The sequence below is a fragment of the Microtus oregoni genome, unplaced genomic scaffold (genome assembly GCF_018167655.1).
Source record: "Microtus oregoni isolate MIOR12 unplaced genomic scaffold, Mior012 000041F_ref0000270, whole genome shotgun sequence".
Lineage (NCBI taxonomy): Eukaryota > Metazoa > Chordata > Mammalia > Rodentia > Cricetidae > Microtus > Microtus oregoni.
Window position 1 is genome coordinate 13,706,160 of NW_024543208.1, and position 20,635 is coordinate 13,726,794.

General features: G+C 43.7%; 1 protein-coding gene across 1 annotated transcript in view; it reads right to left on the bottom strand.

Annotated features, from left to right (window-relative positions):
• Pappa (pappalysin 1) overlaps positions 1-12,409 on the bottom strand; it is a 228,225-nt gene extending 215,816 nt beyond the window's left edge. Inside the window, exon 1 of the mRNA XM_041632518.1 lies at positions 12,004-12,409. Within this exon, the coding sequence (XP_041488452.1) occupies positions 12,004-12,409 (406 nt within the window). The remainder of the gene's footprint in view (positions 1-12,003) is intronic.
• Between the last annotated feature and the right edge of the window lie 8,226 nt (positions 12,410-20,635).

The following is a 20,635-nucleotide window of genomic DNA, read 5'->3' on the forward strand; positions in this document are numbered from 1 at the left end:
TCATTCTATTGGAACTGTCTTTCTGATAAAACATTACCTACAAATAATAAATTAAATATATTATTAAGCCAATATTTTTGAAGTCTCATTATTTTCTTTCAAATTTTTCCTGCCTTTTTTTTTTTTTTTTTTTTTTTTTTTGGTTTTTGGAGACAGGGTTTCTCTGTGGCTTTGGAGCCTGTCCTGGAACTAGCTCTGAAGACCAGGCTGGTCTCGAACTCACAGAGATCCGCCTGCCTCTGCCTCTCAAGTGCTGGGATTAAAGGCGTGCATCACCACTTCTTGCCAATATTCTCTTTTTCTTCTTTTTCAGTCTCTGTTTTGTAAGTACTCGCCCTGGCCACTGGGGGCACTATTGTACTCATGCATTCACCCATGCAGATAGTCATCCTCTCAGAATAGTCTGACTGAATACAGGTGGTGTTCTAAGCCACACGACCAGCTTGAATGAAGAGAGAGAGAAGATGGATTTTGGATTCCAGCTTTACTACCCATCAGCAGAGGGTCCTTTGGTAGGCATGCAGCTACTTGCCACAACTTCAGAGGGTACAGAAGGTCACTGTCAGTACAGTACCAGTACACAGTAAGTGCTTTTTAGAAGCTGGCTGCTTTGATCGCAGGTGCTGCTATGAAAATGTGCACTCCCCCCAAAGGTATATAAACAGTGGACAGAGAATCCTAAACCCTGAGGTTGGACTTCAAGGTCTCCCATGATCAAGGGCAGCAGATGAAAAGGAGGGAAAGGGATGCAAACCTGAGCAACAGATAGAATTCACAGAACCGTGATGGCTCAGGAAGGTACTGATGAGGGGAAGGATGGGGAGATCTAAGTGTAAAGTTGAGGATTGTTTGCTACAAGGAAGACAAAACACAAGTAATTTGCAAACAGACCAGGGACTGGCAATGGGATGCTGAAAACCAAAATGTGGCTTGGATTAGACAAGTTACCATATGAGCAGAGGAGCCCATGAACCCATTGCTCCCCCCCCCCCTTTCTGTTTTGGAAGACCAAATTTCTTTTTTCTTCTGACCTCTCTGCTCAAAAGGAAATGGAATTAACCACTGTGTAATGTTTCTAACTGTGACGCACACACAGGTCATGTGCTTGGGTTACGTAATGCACCATGCCTGGGACATTCCTGGACCTTTCTCCCCTAGTCAATAGATATTAGGCTGGTCCTCATCTCCGTCTATCTATTCATTACATAAAACAAAACACAAGACCATATGAGCTCCTTTGAATGCTAGGGAGAAGAGAAACCGAGATTGATATGATTCCAAATGTGCACATAATTAAGTGTGATGAAGTCCAGGCATAAGGTATAAAGGAGAAAGGAGTAAGAGGTGTGAGAAACAAGTTCCACGTTGAAAAGAGCAGGAGGCTGTACAGTCTTGAGTATGATGTAAAACTGCATACAGTAATATTCAATAAGTAAAAACAGTGATGTAGTAAAAAAGCCTGCAGCATTTAAAGGAACTTTGAACAATTCAGTTGCCACTGAGGATCTTTAACTAGGAGGGACAGACTCAGATTTTCTTTTTTAGTGGTAGAATAGTCTGGTAATCCAGTGTTGTAGACAGTCTGGAGGTGGTAAATGCGTTAGGGCTCAGAAAACCAGGCGTTTCAATGCTAAGAGGTATAACCTAAACAAAGAGCAGTTGCTAATCAACATGTTACAAAGCAGGATCGACGAATTGGTGACTGAGGGATGGAGGGTGTACCAGGAGTTGCTAACATTCAACAAGAGTATTGAAGGAGAAATGATTCCATTTTGGACATGTCGAAAGTGTGGTGTGTGTTGTCATTTTCAGTGCGCCCCTGGGGTTGGTCTGTGAATCTACATTGAATAGAATTTGGAGCTAGAAGACGGCCATTAGCAGAACTGTAATAATTAAGACCTTACCAAGTATGGAAAGTGTGCGTGTGCTCATTTTCCTGGCTCACGACATAGACGACAGTACTTTCCAGCCCTGACCACTGGTCTCATCCACCCCCCTTTCTCACCAGCATCTTAGTTCCATATCCTTGAAGTGAAGAGCTGGACACATCCTTTTGACACTCACACACCTTGATTCTTTGGACTGCATGGTTTGGCTTCATAAGACTGACTACAGAGTGTGTTTGTTTCTTATGTTTCTGACTGTGAGACTTGCATCTCTTGAGCAGGGCTGTCTTCTTCCCAAATGCTTGTTGTCACATCTTTCTTTACATCCTCAGCAACCTGTACATAAAAGATCTCTGGCCTCATTTGGGAAAATATTCCTTTCTACATAAGCCCATCTGGTCTCATTCTGCTCTGCTGCCACTCCTATTACACAGAGCAATAGGAATCAAGAAAAGATGGATACAGGGCAGACACAAGAGCAACTTCTTTACCTTGGGGTAGAGCAGTGCCACCTCTACCCGAATTCTTAGATTTCTTGCTCTATGGACTCTGTGACAACCTATGTCCTTGATTTTCCATATTTTTTTTTGTTGTTGCTGTACTTCTCAAATGGGTTAGAGCCTGGTACCTTACAAGGCTCTCAAAAGTTTCTGATTACCCTCACAAGTTCCGACACACACACACACACACACACGACAGAGAGGGAGGGCATGCATACACTTACTTTCTATCCCTTGTTTACTTAGTAAAAGTAGTGGGAATGAGAATTTGGAACACAGTAAGGAGAAAAGGGAAGAAGGGACAAATGTACTTTAGGGATGCTGATGTTGTATGTTCTGGAAGAACACAAGAGAAAGTTGCTTTATATCTCAGAGTTTCTGTGTGTGTGTGTGTGTGTATGTGTGTGTGTGTATGTGTGTGTGTGTGTATGTGTGTGTGTATGGAAACTCGGGTCTATGCTTGCCTGTGTGTATGTGTACATTTGTACATGCATGTATGTGTGTGCATGTTTGTAAGGCAGTCAGAGGTCAACATCAGTTCCCAACACTGTGATGACAAGCATTTACTATGGCTTGCTTTTTAATGTGGGTTTTGGAGATCAAATGCTGATCCTTGTGTGTGCATGGCAAGGACATTACCAAACAAACTCTTACCCGAGCCTCTGAATTTTAATATTTCTTAATGAACAAAATAATCGCGGATGTACATGATAACAAAGACTAATAGGCCAGTAGGTGAGTGTTTTGCCTGGGAGTTCTTCTAGACTGGCCTTTGTCTAGTAAACACAGTTATGAAGCTTGTATAACTTAGTAAACAATTATCAGAAAAGTCATCTGATGTGGGATTCCCCTCTGTATGCTCTGAATATCACTAATGAATAAAGAAACTGCTTTGGACTTATAGCAGGGCAGACCTTAGCTAGGCGGGGAAAACTAAACTGAATCCTGGGAGAAAGAAGACGGAGTCAGAGAGATGCCATGTAGCTGAGCAGAAGAGAGACGCCAGAAATTTAGCCGGTAAGCCGCAGTCACTTGGCTATACACAGATTAACATAAATGGGTTAAATTAATATGTAATAGTTAGCCAATAAGAAGCTAGAGCTAATGGGCCAAGCAATGATTTAATTAATACAATTTCTGTGTGATTATTTCAGTGCTAAGCAGCCGGAACCAACAAGTGGCTCTCTTTTTCTACAGTAATCCAATGAGGGTTTTTATGGTGGGAATATTTGTGACAACTGTAATTATTTCTAGTATTAATGAGATGACTTCCAACTATTAGGAAGTACTGACATTCACCAAATGATGCCTCCAGTTAGTCTTTGACGGAAATCCTAACACTGTGATTTTGGCCTGCAGCACAAAGTGCTTTGGAATTTCATTAAAGTATTTGTCAAAGAAAAAGTCAATGATACCTTAGCAAGAAAAAGTAGTGGGTCTTTCTTTTCTGAGAATTAGTATTGTCCTTGTCAAAAATTAAAAAAAAAAAATATGTAGGCACTTTGCCCCTGAGGGTAACAGGCCCAGGCACCACCTAGTGGAAGAAAATAAACCAAAATGGAAGAAGACCAGAGCTATTACGAACTTCACAATTTTATCCGAGGAAAGCCTTGGTTGGGATTGCAAGACTGCAAAAGGTCTCTACTAGAAGGACTTTAGGGCCAAGGTAGTGATAAACTTATATAACACATTTCATGCCACAGACAAGAAAAAGTTGGTCCAGAGAAGGAAAATAGCATGGCTAAGGTTACAAAGCAAGCTTTCTTCCAGAATTGGCCTCTGTCAGCTTTCTTCTTTAGACAGACCCGAGTCTTTCCCTCCACCTCCTTCCAAGTGTTTCTTTTAAGAAACCCCTGATAATTCTCTCAAGCCTTACACCTCCAGCATCCATCCACATACCTAGTGCCATCTATCTATCTATCTATCTATCTATCATCTATCATCTTTTTGAGTTAACATTTATCTGGCATTAGATGCCATGTCAGCATGCTTGTTTACAGTTAGTCAGCATCTCTCCCCAGAACGTAGAATATAAACTCCCTGAGGGCAAAGAGAGTTTACAACACTCAAAACTATACCCAGCACACAGCAGGAATACACAAGAGTACCTGTTAAGTGCTTACTCTAGTATTTTCATTGCTTAGACTTCCTGTTTTTGAGTACACTCCTTCTGTAACATGAAGCAACCACTTTTTTTTGCTTTATTTTCACTTTTGCTCTGATAATTTTGTTGTTGTTTTAGTGTTATAATGAAGGTTATAAATCTCTTCTGAGTGGCAAGGTTGGGGAAGGGAACTCTTGTCTTGCCAAAGGAGATAAACATGTCTAAGCACAGACTCATGAAAGAACTGGAAATAATGTGCAGCAAGGGTCAACATAAGTAGTATCAGCATAAGTTGACAATTATATCATCTGCACTCGACTACTAAGCATTTTCCACAAGGAGACCCAGTTAATCTTTAGAAAAATTTCATGATGCAGGAAGTGGTGTCAGCTGGATGCTATAGATGGCAAAAGTGAAGCTGGAGATACTGAACACCAGTAACTACCAGGTACAAGAGTCAGGAAATCAAAGGGAGTCCACGACTGCTGAAAACTGTAAGTTGCGCAGCCATTTGGTTTGAAGAGGAAGCATAGAGACCTAGGAATGGAAAGTGGATGGTGACCACAAATCACCAGCCACAAAGTACCTGTGTTCCTGATAGTTGAAAAACTCTCATCTTGAGATATCTTTCAAGGCACCATTGGCTATAGGAAGACATAAGACTCCCCCCCACCACCCCCGTTCCTCCAGAAGGACTCTTGTCTACTTGAGGCAGAAGGCTCCTGTCCAACACACATCTGTTCCCTCGAGATTGTCCCAAACAGCTCCACCTCATGATTGTCATGGGGACCAGGTGAGATGCTCTCAGCAGAGATCAGAAGCAGTGTTCTATGCCAGCATGGATAGGAGAAGGTGTGATCTGTGCAGTTAAGGTCATTCCTGGAAAGGTGCCTTTCTCATGGTGCACACTGCAGATAGTACGGATGGAGTCAGCAAGCCATCTCAAGCACATGACCTCACTGCAGCCCTCTGATGTTAGGACTTCACAACCTTGCCAGATGCTGTGGTACGACCTTGGTGGCTGTGGCTCCTGTCTGGGGTCCATTGTTTTCAGTATGTAAAGAAGAGGCAGGGATGACATGAAAGCTTTACACCATGTCCCCACAACTTTAGGCAGCCTCTGGAAAGATATTAGAGGCTTCAATCATACTTCATTTTCTTCCTTCCCAACCCCTGCTCTGCTTAACTCACATCATTCTACGATATTCTCTTTAGGGGAGAAAAACATATTCCTCCTTTTACAAAGTATTTGAATGGAAAGGACTGGTAAGGAAGGATTTGAAATTGTGTTAGGTGTGATTAAAGTATTGTTATCACATATTTTAAAAGATCCTAACCTGTTAAAAACACACACTGAAGCACCTTTAAGTTAGGTTCTGTTATATCTCTTATTTTTGTCACTGTTTTAAAAGCTTTAAAAATATAGAAGCTTGAGAAAGGCTAAAAAATGGTTGGTGTATTGATAACCACTGTTGAAACAATGCTGTGGGAACTTGGGTTTAAGACCTTTTTTGTAGTTACTTTTTCAAAATGTAACTGGATGTTTCTATAATAAGAAAGTTAGAAAGAGTTTGAAGACCTGGTAAGCCAAAGAAGGAGATGACATCTCAAAAGTCTGGACATTCTGTGAGCTGATGTGTGCACAGATACTGGGAGAGGCTCAGGGACTCACCCAAGGTCACACAGAAATGAATTGAAGTCCTGAGACATTCTCTGCTTCAGACACTAGTATCCCCTCGCCCTTCCCTCTGTACACCTGCAAACTCTGGTTACCATGACCAGACAAGGAGAATTTAAAGGAAGAATATAAGGGGTCATGTAGATGAGGTAGTGGATATTTGCCTGTTAAAATGCTTTTCAATGACAAAATTCTTTGCTGTTTAGGACACACTTCAATGTGGAGAAACACAGTATCTGTGGCCTGCCAGGAGATTTATTATTACTCATTGTAAAAATCTACTATGTAATACAATAATCATAGACACTGCTTAAATTTGCATATGGCTATAGTTCTCTTTTACTAGTCCCTCTTTCTCTCTCTGCCAAATTGCCCAGAGTGTTTCCTCCCATCGTCTGGAGCCTTTGAGAAGACCAGGGCATGAACACAGTGGACCAAATGTCCTTGTGGTATGAGTGTGCCTCCTTTTGGTGGTACTGCAGGGTCTTGAGGTAGATTGATTCCTAATTTTCAGAAATATCACCATACTGATTTCCACAGCAGCTGCACAGGTCTGCACTCCCACCAGCAAGGGAGGAGTGATCCCCTCTCTCCACATGTGCTCAGTTATGTTCATAGCAGCATTATCCATGATAGTCAGAATCTGGAAACAACTTTGATGCCCCTCAGCCGAAGAATGGATAAAGAGGTACTGTTTGGGGTAAACAAACAAACAAACAACGGCATTTTGAAAGTTGCAGGTGAATACAGGAAACTAGCACAAACCATTCTTAGTGAGGGAACCCAGATCCAGAAAGACAAATATAGTATGCACTCACTTGTAAGTGGGCATCAGCTATAAAAAAAAGAATAACCAGCCTACAGTCCACATCTCCAGAGACACTAGAACTGAACGCCCTCCAGAAACAGAAGCAGATCCAGAGTACAGGTGAAGAGAGGAAGAACAGATAATATGAACAAAGGGGTAAAGACCATCATGGGGAAACCCACAAAATTGGCTGACACAAGCTAGTGGAAGCTAACTGACTCCAGACTGACAACTGGGAAATTTGAAAAGGACAGAAAGAGGGCCTCTGAATACAGGTGACAATGGCGTGGCTTTGGTAGTATGTGGAGTGGGACCAGGTTCTAACCCTAGTGAAGGAACAGACTTGTGGAGCCTATTCTCTATGGAGAGACACCTTACTCAATCTAGTCATGGGAGGGGCTTACTCCTGCCTCAGAAAGGTGATGGGAAAGACTTAATTGACTTCCCAGGGGAAGATTTACTCTCTCTGAGGAACTGATGGGGGCTGGGAAGGTGGGGAGAGTGAGAGGAGAGGAGAGGAGGGAGGGGAAACTAGGATTGGTATCTAAAAACTATGATTGGTATGTAAAAAGTAAATTAACTTAAATTTTTTTAAAAAATTAAAAAAACATATATTTTAGAAAAGGAAAGAAAGAAGACTGGGAGAAATGAATATGTGTTTATTGAGGAAATATTTTGGAGTGATTGATCATGGGTCAGTCTGATGGATATGAAAAGAAAATCAGAATCACCAGGCCCAATCCAGTCTTCAGGTGAGCCCTCTCCATTTCTCACTCCCTGATCTGGAAATCCATGGCTTGGTACGTAGGCGTGTAAGGGAACGACAACATTCTGCGCCACATGATCTCTTCTCCTGCCCTCCAAACAGCAGAAGAGCCAAGCACTGTGGAATTGCCTTCTTGGGTAGGACTACCTACTAGAGGGGATGTGGAACTTTGGTCCAAACCTTTAACTCTTCAATACAAACTGACTACTGTGTGTGTGTGTGTGTGTGTGTGTGTGTGTGTGTGTGTCAATGTCCACCTCACAAGGCGGTTGGGAGGATGAAATGCTCAGGCGTAAAGCAAGCTTGAAGTGCTCTGCTTGGAAGAGTAGGTGCTTCAGTATCCTCAGTGTCCTCAGCCCAGAAAACCCATGATCTTTGAAAAGTCCTGTCTAATAAAAGAAATCTTTGTCGTGCACCCACTAAGTTCCAAGGCCAGTTCTGGATACTTTACACCCTTGAGCTCAGGCACCATTGCACAGCCTGCTGTGACCCAAGTGCTTGCAGCACCTTTACATTGTGGAAAAGGAAGCTGGAGCCAGGGGAGCCAGCCAGCTTGCTCAAGGTCATAGCTGGACCAGGAGAGAGGTAACCTGGCTACCGATGCTTCCTTGTGACCAGTGCAATATTTTGTGTCCCACATAAAGTTACAGATATTAAACAGAGAGTTATGGTCATGTGTGAACCTCAAATGAAGTCTCTGAGTTTTTGAAGGGCTGGATGAAAAGTAGAAAATGACCTACAGAAGAGGAAGAAAAGGCTTCTTAAGAGCAGCCAGCAAACTTCATTCCAATGCTTACAACAAACAAAAGGACCTTCCAGCAGAGGTGCTGGGTGGGCACAGGGTTAGAGCTTTTCTTTTTCCTGAGCTGGAACTCTGTATCACTAATTCAGGAGGGGTGCTAAGAGGGTGAAAGAGGAAGAGCGAGGCACTCCTGGGGTCCACTTTTCACTTACCTAATGGGTCAGGAGGAACTTTAATAAGATTAACTGCCACTCAGGGCCTCCACTTCATGGAGCAAGCTGAGTCTACTGTTTTCTGTTCCTTTTAGATTATAGGGCTGGTGGGACATGGTTGGGGTTGGTTAGGGATGGAGGCAGGGGTCTGGATCTGTCAGGTGTGGTACAAAAGCAAAGATATGTGCCATCTGCAAGATCACACACACACACACACACACACACACACACACACAACCACCAACACCAACAACAGTGCAACACCTGGACGGTGGGTCTGTGCGCGGTGAGAAGTGGCTATTTATGAGATTCTTCTCTCTGCCAGGTAGTTAGATGTCTAGAGATGGGAGTGCCGGGGGTTAAGTCCTAGTTGCTGACACTGAACTCTGCCATCCAGCATACCTTTTGACCTTCTCTGGATCTCTTCCTATTAAGCTAAATGATAATTGGTGTATAGCCTCCAAGGACCCTGCTCATAGCAGCCTTAAAGGGCACTTCAGTTCTTAAAGTATCTTTCAGCTTTGGCAGGAGAGTCTGGCACCGTGGCACTTTCTAGTTGTGGTTGTGCCTTTTCCTGCATAGGCTGCAATACTGTCTGTGTGTGTGTGTTCACTATCCCTTTTAGTCAAATAAAAGGCATGCTTTCTGTGCTTCAAGAAGCACCCCACTCTTTCCCTCTGCCTCTCTCAGCGCCGATCTGAATCAGTGTCCGTGAAGTGAAGTTTGAACCCTGGCAGAAATAGCACCAGGGGCAGGCGGATCTGGGAGCACACCCGCCTACCAGGAGAGGCTCGGCCTGCCTCTGCCAGACGACAGACCCGGTTAACAACACCGTAAAATTAGACCTTTAAGAAACCCAATTGAATCGTGCAGACTAGTGATGTCAGGCCGGCTGGCCTGACAGAGAGGCAGCAGCCCTGGGCCCAAAATAGCACTTGCAAACCCTGCTGAGCGACGACTGCTCTGGAGATAGGTGACAAGGGATTCCTGTGAAAGTGGTGACGCCCAGACAGAGGTCAGGCAGCCAGCCGGGCACCCGAGGTCGCTGTAGCCAGCCTGAGGATGCACACTGACACCCACTTTGGGTCCTCTCTCTTCCAGCCTGAATTTAATCGCACAGCAGAAAACCAAACAAGTACTTTTAGAAAAAAAGAATTCCCTCTGTTTGTTTGTTTTTAATTCTAGGAGAAGCAGGTTCTCTGTAGTCCCACAGTGCTCCGTGTGGAGGATAAGGCAGAATAAGTCTTTTCTGGCTCCCTGCCAGGTGTTTACACACCGCCAAATCTGGCTCCTGCTCAACCGGGGGGGGGGGGGGGGGGGGGGGGGGGGGGGGGGGGGAATCCACCAGAATTCTCTAGAGAAAAGCTCTTTGGCTTTCTGGGGCTCCAAGGCAGCCCTGCCATTTATTTATTTATTTACCTACTTACTGTTTTTTTTCCCCTCCTGTTTTGTGAGAAATGTTATTTCCACACATAAAATGAACCAGGCATTTTATATGGGCAATAATAACCTAACATCCCCAATCCAATTAAAGTATTTTACTGCAACAATCATTGTGAGAGTGGATTGCATCTTCCAGAGAACGAGAGACCTTGGTCTAAGTTAGACACTTAGAAGGCAGTCTTCCATGCAACCCCTGGAGACACAGTTTTGCATATATGTATATATGAAATGCTCCCACTATCTGTGTAAACCCGGCTTTCCTCTCTGGGGGATTCCTTCCGATTCACTGACACCACAAATAAAGACCAGCAAAGCCAGATCTACCGTTTTCTTAAACACTTCCAAGCAGCAGACTGCTTGTGTTTTGAAAGCGAAACACACACACACACACACACACACACACACACACACACACAGAGAGAGAGAGAGAGAGAGAGAGAGAGAGAGAGAGAGAGAGAGAGAGAGAGAGATCCTACACTGTCATCATCTTCTTCATATTTTGAAGCTTCTCTCCCCGGTTAAATATTGTACCCTCCTCTGACTGACGAGGATTTGGAAGCTGAAAGTGAATGAGCTCCTTTTCCCTCTCCTTTTCGGGGGAGGGAGGGCTAGCGATGACGTCAGTTGTGTGTGTGGGGAGTCATTCTCGCTCTCCTTTGGTAGCTGGAAAGTGGGAGCTTTGAGGACACATTTTATTGTCTTGATAGCAGAGTTTGGATCCCCGGAAGGCGACTTTGTGTAAATAGGAGACTCAGAGCAGTGTTATGGAAGGTCGAAGCCAAGGCAAAACAGCTACAGACTGCCAGAGAGCGGTGTGTAAGCGGTAAGAGGTACCATCCGGAAAACCTCTGCCGCTCGCTAAGGCGAAGGGGGATCCCCCACTCTCGTTTTAAGACCGCCCAGGACAGGCAAGGTTGTTTATGCAGTGAGGGAATCTCCCAGACAGAAGAGGCAAAACTTTGCTTCTCTCCTCCAGCGTCGCCCCCCTCCACCACCCCTCTTTTTATTAAAGGCGTTTCCACAGATTCGTTTAGAAGGGAAAATGGATGTTGAGGCGCTTGGAAGGTTTGCAGCCCTCGTGAAGTGTCCGGTTTCACTATGGGCTTTGCTGTGGAACAGCGAAGGGGAGAGAGGGAGAACTTAAATTCACTATGGGCTCATAACAGTCCCCAAAGAGAAAAGCGCCCCAATTCTCAGCTGTGTCTGGGGAAGAGTGGCAGAGTATGCGCTAAGGAGGTCTGCCCCAGTAGCGAATGATAGGCAACCAGTTTTAAATCCAAAGACCCAGAATGGCAGTGTGGGTGGCTATAGTGATGGGGGGTGGATCCCAGAGGCAAGCTTCGGTCAGAGAGCAACTTTGGGGGTACTTCTAGGAGTTCTAAATCTGTCTATTACAACAACTTGGTCCCTGCCGACTTGCACGGTAACCAGACTAAAGAAGAATCACTTCCATGAAAAAGTAAAGGGAAATGAACGGTCCCTTCAACTCTTTTCATTTAAAACCCAACTGGGTCATGTTCCCCTTCCTCCCATACCGAAACGCGGTCTGTCCGCACATCCCGAACACAGACTAAGTGTTCTGGGTTCTCTGGGGACTAGCCATCCCTAGCTTGTGGGCTTCCAAAGGCACGGAACTCCCAAACGCAGCTCCCGCGAGGCCAGGCAGCATCCTTTCTCAGTGTGGCCATTCCGCAGATGAGCTAAAGCGAGTCTCAAAGCTCACCTCTACCTTTTCTGCGCCGCTCCAGGGGCGGCTCCCGGAGACCCACCCGCCTCCTGCACCCCACACATCCGCGCGGCCCCCGAGGGCCCCGCGGGGACTATCGGGGTGGTCTGTCGAAGGGAGTAACCCCTTTCGCCTTACCTGCGATCACGGCTGGAGACTTCTGGCCCCCCTCCGCTCGCAGCCACACTTGCAGTGTGAAGGCGTCGCGGGGCAGCTCCAGATCGGCCCGGAGGCGCAGCTGCTCCCCTCTCCCGCTGAAATAGAGCGCCCGGCTCGGCGGGCTCGGCTCTTCGGCGCCCCTCGCCGCCCGCTGCTGCCGCCGCCGGGGGACGCGCACGGCTTCCCAGGCACCGCCCGGAGGCGGCGGCGGCGAGGAGCGGCGACCGCGGGCCGCCCGGGTGGCGCAGGTGGCCGGGCTGGTGGCGGGGCGCGGGGTGCGCACAGCCCGAGGGTCTCTCCGGGCCCGGCGGGGGCGCTCGGCCAGCCCGCAGCCCAGCGCGGCGCTCAGCAGCCCCAGGCGCAGCACCCAACTCCAGAGCCGCATGTCCGACGGTCCCCCCCGCCCCCCCCTGCGCCCCTGCACCGCCGCCCGGAGCTGCCAGCTTTGGGAGCCGCTCGCGCCTTGACTTTGTCCCCCTTCTCGGGCTAGCCCCCCCCTTCACTTGCTTTTTTTCTTTTCTTTCTTGCTTTGCTCCTCAAGGTGTGTGCTTCACTCCCCCCACCTTTCAAAAATACAGTCCAACTCCTCCTGGTTTGCAATTAATTTCTCTCCTCGCTCCTTTATCTGCCTTATCCCCCCCCTCTAACAGCTGGATGCCTTCCTCCTTGTTTTATTTCATTTTATTTTATATATTTCTCGCTCTTCCAAAGAAAATCTCCTCTAACACACTGGTCGGCTGAATTCCCTCCCTCCCCCCAAGATGCTCTCATTTATTTATTTTTTGCGTCCTTTATAACACAAGCCACAGCCCCCTTCTCCCCCCCCGTCCCCTCCCCTCCCTCCTTCTTCACGAAATGAAAGGAAAGAGGGGGAAAAATCCTTTAGAAGATGAGTAAACAAGCGTGTGCTAATCTATTCGCCAGCACTCCACCTTCCCAATTGAATGAGTCCCTGTTCAAACTGCGGGGATCATGACCAATCAATCGGTCTGGAGAGGCCGAGCCGTCCAGCCTTCCTCTACTTTGCCGCTTCTCTCCTTTCCTTCGCTCCAGCTTCTCCACACCCTCTTCTTTTCCTTTCTTTCTTTCTTTTTTTTTTTAAAGAAGACAATCTTAAAGTATCAATTTAATGGAATTCTGTACACACCCCCTTACGATCCTCCTTGCTTTCCTCATTCCTGCTCAAAACACACATTCTTGGTTTGGTTTTGTTTTGCTTTGCTCCCCCTTCACTCCCGCTCCTTATTTTTATTTTTATTTTGCCTCGTGGTGGGAGAGTGAACGGTCTTATTTGTCCTTTGCTGTTACATCTCTCCCTTTTCTATAACACACAGAACGTTGGAACTTGATTTTCGGGTTCCTTTTCACAGTCTCTCCATCTTTCTCTTTCTTCTACCCCCTTTTCTATCATTTGCTCTCTATTCCCCTTACTTCACCCCCTCCATTCTCCTCCTCCTTGCTTTCTCTTGCTTTTCCTATTTCTTCTGCTTTTCTTCTTCTCCCTCCCCAGATTTCCTTAAAGTTATACTGCGGTGAGTGAGTGGTTTCTTTCTCGAGCCCCCAGTACAGCTACCTTCAGACTTTAGCTAATGAAACCCATTTTCCAAAGTCTCCTAGATTCAGCAGAACATCAGATAAGAAGCATTTCCGGAGCATCTGTGTACCTTGTAGAAGCTGTGAGCTGGTGCTGGGCCCCTTCAGTGCTTCTGAATATTCTTAAAGCATTCAGGTGGTTGTTAGACATCATTTTTTGTTGTATATAAAAGAGAGGAAAATTGAATGTATGCAGTTTCAACCAAAAAAAATTTCCTAGTCTCCCTAAGCTATCCCAACACACAGGTAAGAAACTGGCTGCTTGCAGCTTGTGTCTCTTATGCTTTGAACTGAAACATGTATGTAATAAAATATTTATACATACATATATATATATATATATATATATATATATTTCTCCCCCGCCCTTTATGGAACTCAAAGGCTCCCCCTTATGGCAAAACTGTAATAAGTCAAAATGAGTTAGCTGTGTTGGATTAGAAATTATTAGTTCTTTGCCAGTCTGTCCAAATAACATCCAGATAAAAAGACTTCATTACAGGTAGAATTTATGGTGAAAACCAAAGTGAAGTTGATGCTACCAATTTGTGACTTGCTTTCTTGTGGTTCCCCTGAGCTGAGGGCTGTTCCACATCCTTCCTGAGAGCTGGGACCATTGCTTCATGCTACAGGGAGGGAGGGGACCATTGGAGAATATGCCTGGTAAAAGGATAAAGATTTGTAAGATGAGCGATGACTCAGATGTCCCCTCCATAAAAGTTGGAATGTGGTGTGCAGGGATCATGGCACTGTTCTGTAAACCAGCTATCCCAGATTTGTGTCCTCTTGGTAATGGAAGAACTAGCTATATAGTCTTAGGCTAAGAGCGCTGGAGCTCAGTTTCTGCACTTAAAAAGTGAAGCTCACCTTACATCCTACATTTTTTAGAGGCTGAAAGGAAAGAAAAAAATTAGTATGCACAATGCCACAGAGAAGAAATTTCCTCAGGCAAATCTCTTACCTTCTGTAACTTTGAGCCACCTGGCTAAGCCAAGAGGCTGTCTTTAACAGAAGAAAAAAGACGAGAATGAAACACATAAATTTTGTCATTCACTCTCCCCCTCCCCAATGGCCTTTAGAACATGACTACTAATAAATTCAATTGTGGTAATTAGATATTTGAAGACTGTGTTCCCAGGGCACATTTAAACCATTGTGTAGAGTAGTTTTATTTATTTGTAGACATTCAAATTTCATCCATTCTCCAAGCAGAAATGAGAATTCGAGGCTCATCGGCTTGCAAGGTGTGACGTCTGCACCTTGTTCTCCTGAAAGTCATTTAACTGTATCCTTCTATTCTGCTACTTTTATAATAAGCTCATTGTGAAGACAAAACTTCCTGAACTACAGAATTTGTGTGTAAGCACCAAGCATTCTTCTTATTGCCAAAGTGCCCCTTGGGTTATGAAATACAAACAGCCAAAAACACCTAGAGCAGGTCCAATTATTTCCCCTTTCTGACAGTGAGCAAAAATGAAGGAATAGATATCATAGGTTATTTTGTTCCTTGTCTTCAGTTCTTAAATGCATTGGAAATGTTTGAAAAAACCTTGTACTTACATATTCCTAAACATACAACTATTGTCCAACTGGATGGCACATTGGGTAAAGGTGCTTGCTGCCAAGTCTGCTGATGGGAGTTCGATTCCTAGGACCCACATGGAGAGACGCAGCACTTTCCACTTAGTGCCACATACGCTGTGGAATGTACTCACAGCCCAACAAATAGATACATAAAAATAAATGAATCAATGAATCAATGAATGAATGAATAAAATAAAACTTTCAAACATACAATTGTTATTTATTTCACCTCTCTTTTGGCTATGCTTACTCTTTATGTGCGTACACAGTTACTTTTTTTTAAGTGTGAGTTGCATAGAAATAGATGAATTGCAAACTATGGGTTATAGGCCACTCAAACTGACCATGTATACTTGGCCTTTGTGTTTACTGACTTTTAAAATAGTATTTCTTCGTGCACTGCCCTCACCAGTTTTCTTCATCATTCAGTCTCTTGTGGATTTTCCCCCCATTTTCTCTTCCCACTTTTCCCCCCTCTTTTAGTACTAAGAACTGAACCCAGCGCTTTCCACATGCCAGCCATGCTAGCACCATGCTATTCCCGTCAGTTCATACCCACCAAACCCCAACTCCTCCTCAGGGTATCTCTTACATTTCTAGGGCAAGTTTTGGTACTAAACCCCCCTTTGTGCTATACATTCAATCCTTGGGACATGAATCCTCAACATTCATTTAATCTGGAAATAACTGAAAGCACTATATATTGCCCAGGAGGGTATAAGTTTCTATTGGACGTTAGAGCAACATGGGTGTGGTATCTTGGAGATTTTGGTGGGTTTGACTGGGTAAATAGTGGCTGAAAGTACTGGTTTCAGCATCCTCATGACCTGGGTTCTCATGACCTTCAGGAAGTTGTTAAGTTTTCTGAGTTTCAGTAACAGAACTATGATGCTATCATGAGGATTAAATTGATGTGTTTTGACATAGTAGGTGCTCAGTAAAGGACTTTTTCTTTTCTGCAGATATACATCTAACGGCCCAGTGGTCTTCCCTGATGGCTTTCCTCCCCATCCAGTACACTGCCTTCTTACTCTGAGATAGTAAATTAGTCTCATCTTGGAGTTCCCTGCAGCAGTGTTGTCTTCTTGGAGAACCTGTGAGATAGGATCTTGCATTGTTCTTGGTGTCCTGTTTATGTCTTTCTGACAAGATTAGGAAGTGTCAAGGGTAAGAAATTCCAAGGGTCAGTTCAGTCACCTGACCAGAGATTCTTCACTAGCCCCCGCCCCAGCTTGGAGGGCTCCCTCCTCTGGGCTCTCCTAAAACTTACGCTGAATTTCTATCAGCAAGTTATGCTTAGCTGTCTGCCAGAGTCCTGAAGAGTCTTCAATGTTCAAGATATTTATATTGTATTTCCTCAAACATATAGCTTAGTGCTTCACTTGTAACTGTGTGTTCAAATCACTGCTGAGGCCTGGAGAGATGGCTCAGTGGTTAAGAGCACTGGCTGCTCTTCCAGAGCTCCTGAGTTCAATTCCCAGCAACCACGTGGTGTCTCACAACCATCTGTAATGAGATCTTGTGCCCTCTGCTGGCAAGCAGACATACATGCAGGCAGAATACTGTGTAATAAATAAATAAATAAATCTTAAAGAAAGAAACATGTGGAACCCACTTGCCTTTCTGGGGTCTTAGACCAAGTAGTAATAAGGTTCAAATTTCTGTAGCTATCAGGATGGGCACTTGACACATTTGAGGCTTGTCCCTTCCTTTCCTACTTGCTGTGTTGAGGCTGGGAGGGAGAGGTGAGACCCTTTTGCCTTTGAATTATGGTCTATAATAATTTAAGGCAGGTACTGCCAGCCATATGATTTCTCTCTATTTTATTACCAAGGAAAATGATACCATCAGAGTAAGAGTGGCAAATAATCCTACCACTCGTAGAGCGAAATGGCCATTTCCAATCAGCAGATGCCAAGACATTCATTCTTTCCCTTAAACTAGTCTCAACAGGGAAACAGGGAATCTGCTTCTTGATTTACAAGTGGGATTTCAACTTAAAATATGTTGTTTTACTGTTTTTGCAGATAATAAACAATTGTCATGTGTATCATGTGCCAGGAATTGTTTTAGGCATCTTCAGTTGTAACAACCCCAAAATGTAAGTGTGTTACTTTCTTTTTCTGTTGCTAGGAGCAAATATCTAATAAGAAATAAAAATTATTCAGAGAAAAAAGAACAAGCCACTGATGAAAATACACACACACTCTCTTTCTTACACACACACACACACACACACACACACACACACACACACGACATGAGTGTGTATGTGTGCCTTTATAACACAATTTCTCATGTAGTGTTAATTATGGACACAAACACACTAGGATCCCAAGGAACATTTAATCTAAGTCCTCAGTCTCCCGAGTTCCTGGTGCTTAGAGCCACATGGAAAGGGACTAGTGATCATATTGTCTGTACCATGTATAGGTAGAAAATGGGGAAGGGAGCCACTTCATCTGGATGTGGAGTGTGCAAGCCTGCTGCACTTCCCAGATTCATTCTGCAACCATTTTGTTCAGAGCTCAGTGGCTCTAGAATCAGCTGAGTCCCCTTTAACTTTTTCTGCTAATTTACAAGAAGCTGAAACAGAAATTGCTAGACTCTATACCTAGTCATTTGAATTATACCAAAACCACACACACACGGAAAATATCATCTTTTTGCTTATCTCAAGTACCTAGAGCATTTGTTGAGCTTAGAATTCCAGTTGAAGGTAAAAAATACTTATTGCCACTTCATGTTTACTTTCACATTTGGAGAAAATGATCACTTTTCTTTCTTCTACTGACATATTTTTTCATCTAGTAGTAATAATAATTCATCGAAATCTCTGTTCATAGTATCACATTTAACTTTCAGGACTATAATCTATAATTTTTCATACTCTTCATATTTTAAAAGAAAATTAAAGTTTAAAATATTTTTTTCAAAAACAAAAAGTTAGTTGAATTCTATGATACACTGAACTCAGAGCTATCTCACTCCAAAGTCCATATTCTTAACTGCAAGGGTGACCCACCTTTAATCCTCCTTTATCTTTCTATTGTTTTGAACTGGAACCAGGGAAAATCTAGGGGAAGAAGCAGCTTTGTAAGACATCAGAGATAGGCAATGGAGAACAGCCTCTCCTTTTGGTCCATTTGGCTTTGTTCTGTTCACCAGAAGAGAAACATTTGACATCCTCAGCTAATCTCCAGAGCTAACACAAGCGAAGAGAGGAACCCTGAGTCCCATAAGGAACAAAGTTTCCAGCTCTATCAACTTTCACCTCCAATAGCGATTGCAAAGTCTCTCTCTCCAATTGGCCACGTTTTATGTGAACTGAGATGGAAGGCACTCACTTAACTGCTGTTCATGAAGACTTTTCCCTGGGAAGCTAATCCAATAATGCTTGCTATCTTTCTTTCTTTCTTTCTTTCTTTCTTTCTTTCTTTCTTTCTTTCTTTCTTTTTTCTTTCCTTCCTTCCTTTACTTCTTTCTTTCTTTCTTTTTTGCTTTCTTTTTTTATCATTACTTAAAAAAAATACCAATCCAAATTCCCACTCCCTCCCCTCCTCCCACTCCTTTCCTACTCCCCCCACAGACCCTCCCACCCCACCCGCTCCAATCCTAAGAGAGGGCAATGCACCCTGCCCTGTGGAAAGTCCAAGGCCTTCCCTACTACATCTAGATTGAGCAAGGTTAACACCCAAAGAAATTAGGATCCCAAGAAGCCAGTACATGAAGTAGAGACAAATCCCAGTGTCATTATTAGTGGCCCCTCAGTCTGCCCCAACTGTCAACCACATTCAGAGTGACTTGTTTGTTCCCATCTTCATTCACTCCCAGTCCAGTTGGAGTTGGTGAGCTACCATTAGCTCAGGTAAACTGTCTCAGTAGATGACCCCCTCATGGTCTTGAATTCCTTGTTCATACTCTCACTCCCTCCACTCTTCAACTAGATCTTGGGAGCTCAGTCCAGGAATGGGATAGTTGAGATGGAGGAAAGATATGAGAGCAAGGAAAGAGATATCTTGATTGAGGGAGCCATTATGGGGTTAGCAAGAAACCTAGCTCTAGAAAAATGCCTAAGAACCACAGGGATGAACCCAGCTGAGACCCTAAGCAATAGAAAAGAGGGTGTCTGAACTGATCTTACCCTGTAGTCAGACTGATCTTAAATATCACCATAGATCCTTCATCCAACAACAGATGGAAACAGAGGCAGTAATGCTTTCTGATGAACTCAGTCTGCATCAGTGAGGAATGTCTTGACTTGGCAGCACTTTTCTGCATGCTATTCATGGACTAAACCTTGATTTTCATAACTCATTTAGGTTTTTCTTTTGAAAAATTGAAGACCCTTAAATTTAGAAAGAAAAACAATTCATTTCAATGATAAGAATATATAACATTGTTCTTTTTTTTTTTTTTTTTTTTTTGGTTTTTCGAGACAGGGTTTCTCTGTGGCTTTGGAGCCTGTCCTGGAACTAGCTCTGTAGACCAGGTATAACATTGTTCTTGATTAACCATTAAAACAAACTATTTTCAGGGAACTCTTGAGTTTTCTGTCTTTTTTATACAGTTAGGTGTGTGTTTCTGTTTTCTTTTCTGTGCTAGATTTTAAGCATCCTTAAGCTAAGACCTGTAAATCTTGGGGCGTTTTGCCCCTCCATAAGGAGTGTGCCTTCTGTGTTTTGTGCCATGTAAAGAGTGGCATAAGTATTGGTGACATCCACTAGAATTTCATTAACTCCTGCTGTATGTGACTTCAAATAAAGAAGGCCATGCTACCTTCATTTCACCTTTTACAAAGTCCCTCCTTCCATTTCTTAAACCCCAGAAGAGGAAAACCAAAGCTACCATAGGAAGCCGCCTTTTCTAGTTAGAAGCTCTGTCAGGTTTCATTGCTAAGCCAGCCAGCAAGACGGTTGTTTATCTCTACTGTTCTTGTCCTGTGAACACAATTCTAGTTATATGTAATTAGAGAAAAATGTTAATATATGTCATGCCAGCCTATTGTGTTTGTTTTTATCAAAAGCCTTTTATGATCTTTTAATTTGAGCACTCTCTGTATAAGTAAAGGGAAAAGACTTGCCTAAAACCACTTGTCCAACCTACTCCAAACAAGTCCTTGGTTTCTGCTTCCAAAATAATTACGTCTTCTACAAAAGTGCTGACTATCTTGCTTTGAATATGATATATGATTCATCTATTCTTTCAGCAATTATTTATCAGTGTCAGATCTTATACTTGACATTTTGCAAAAGTCTCGGTAGCTGTCTGGAGTGATACTTTTCATTCTTAGGTTGTTACTATCATTGCTGTCAATAATTGATAACTGTTGTTTGCTTTTATGTGCTGAGGGCTTTATATATTATATTATTTGTTCCTTATAACTCTCAGTATCAGGTAATAGGACTATTTTACAGAGAAAAAATTAATTTTG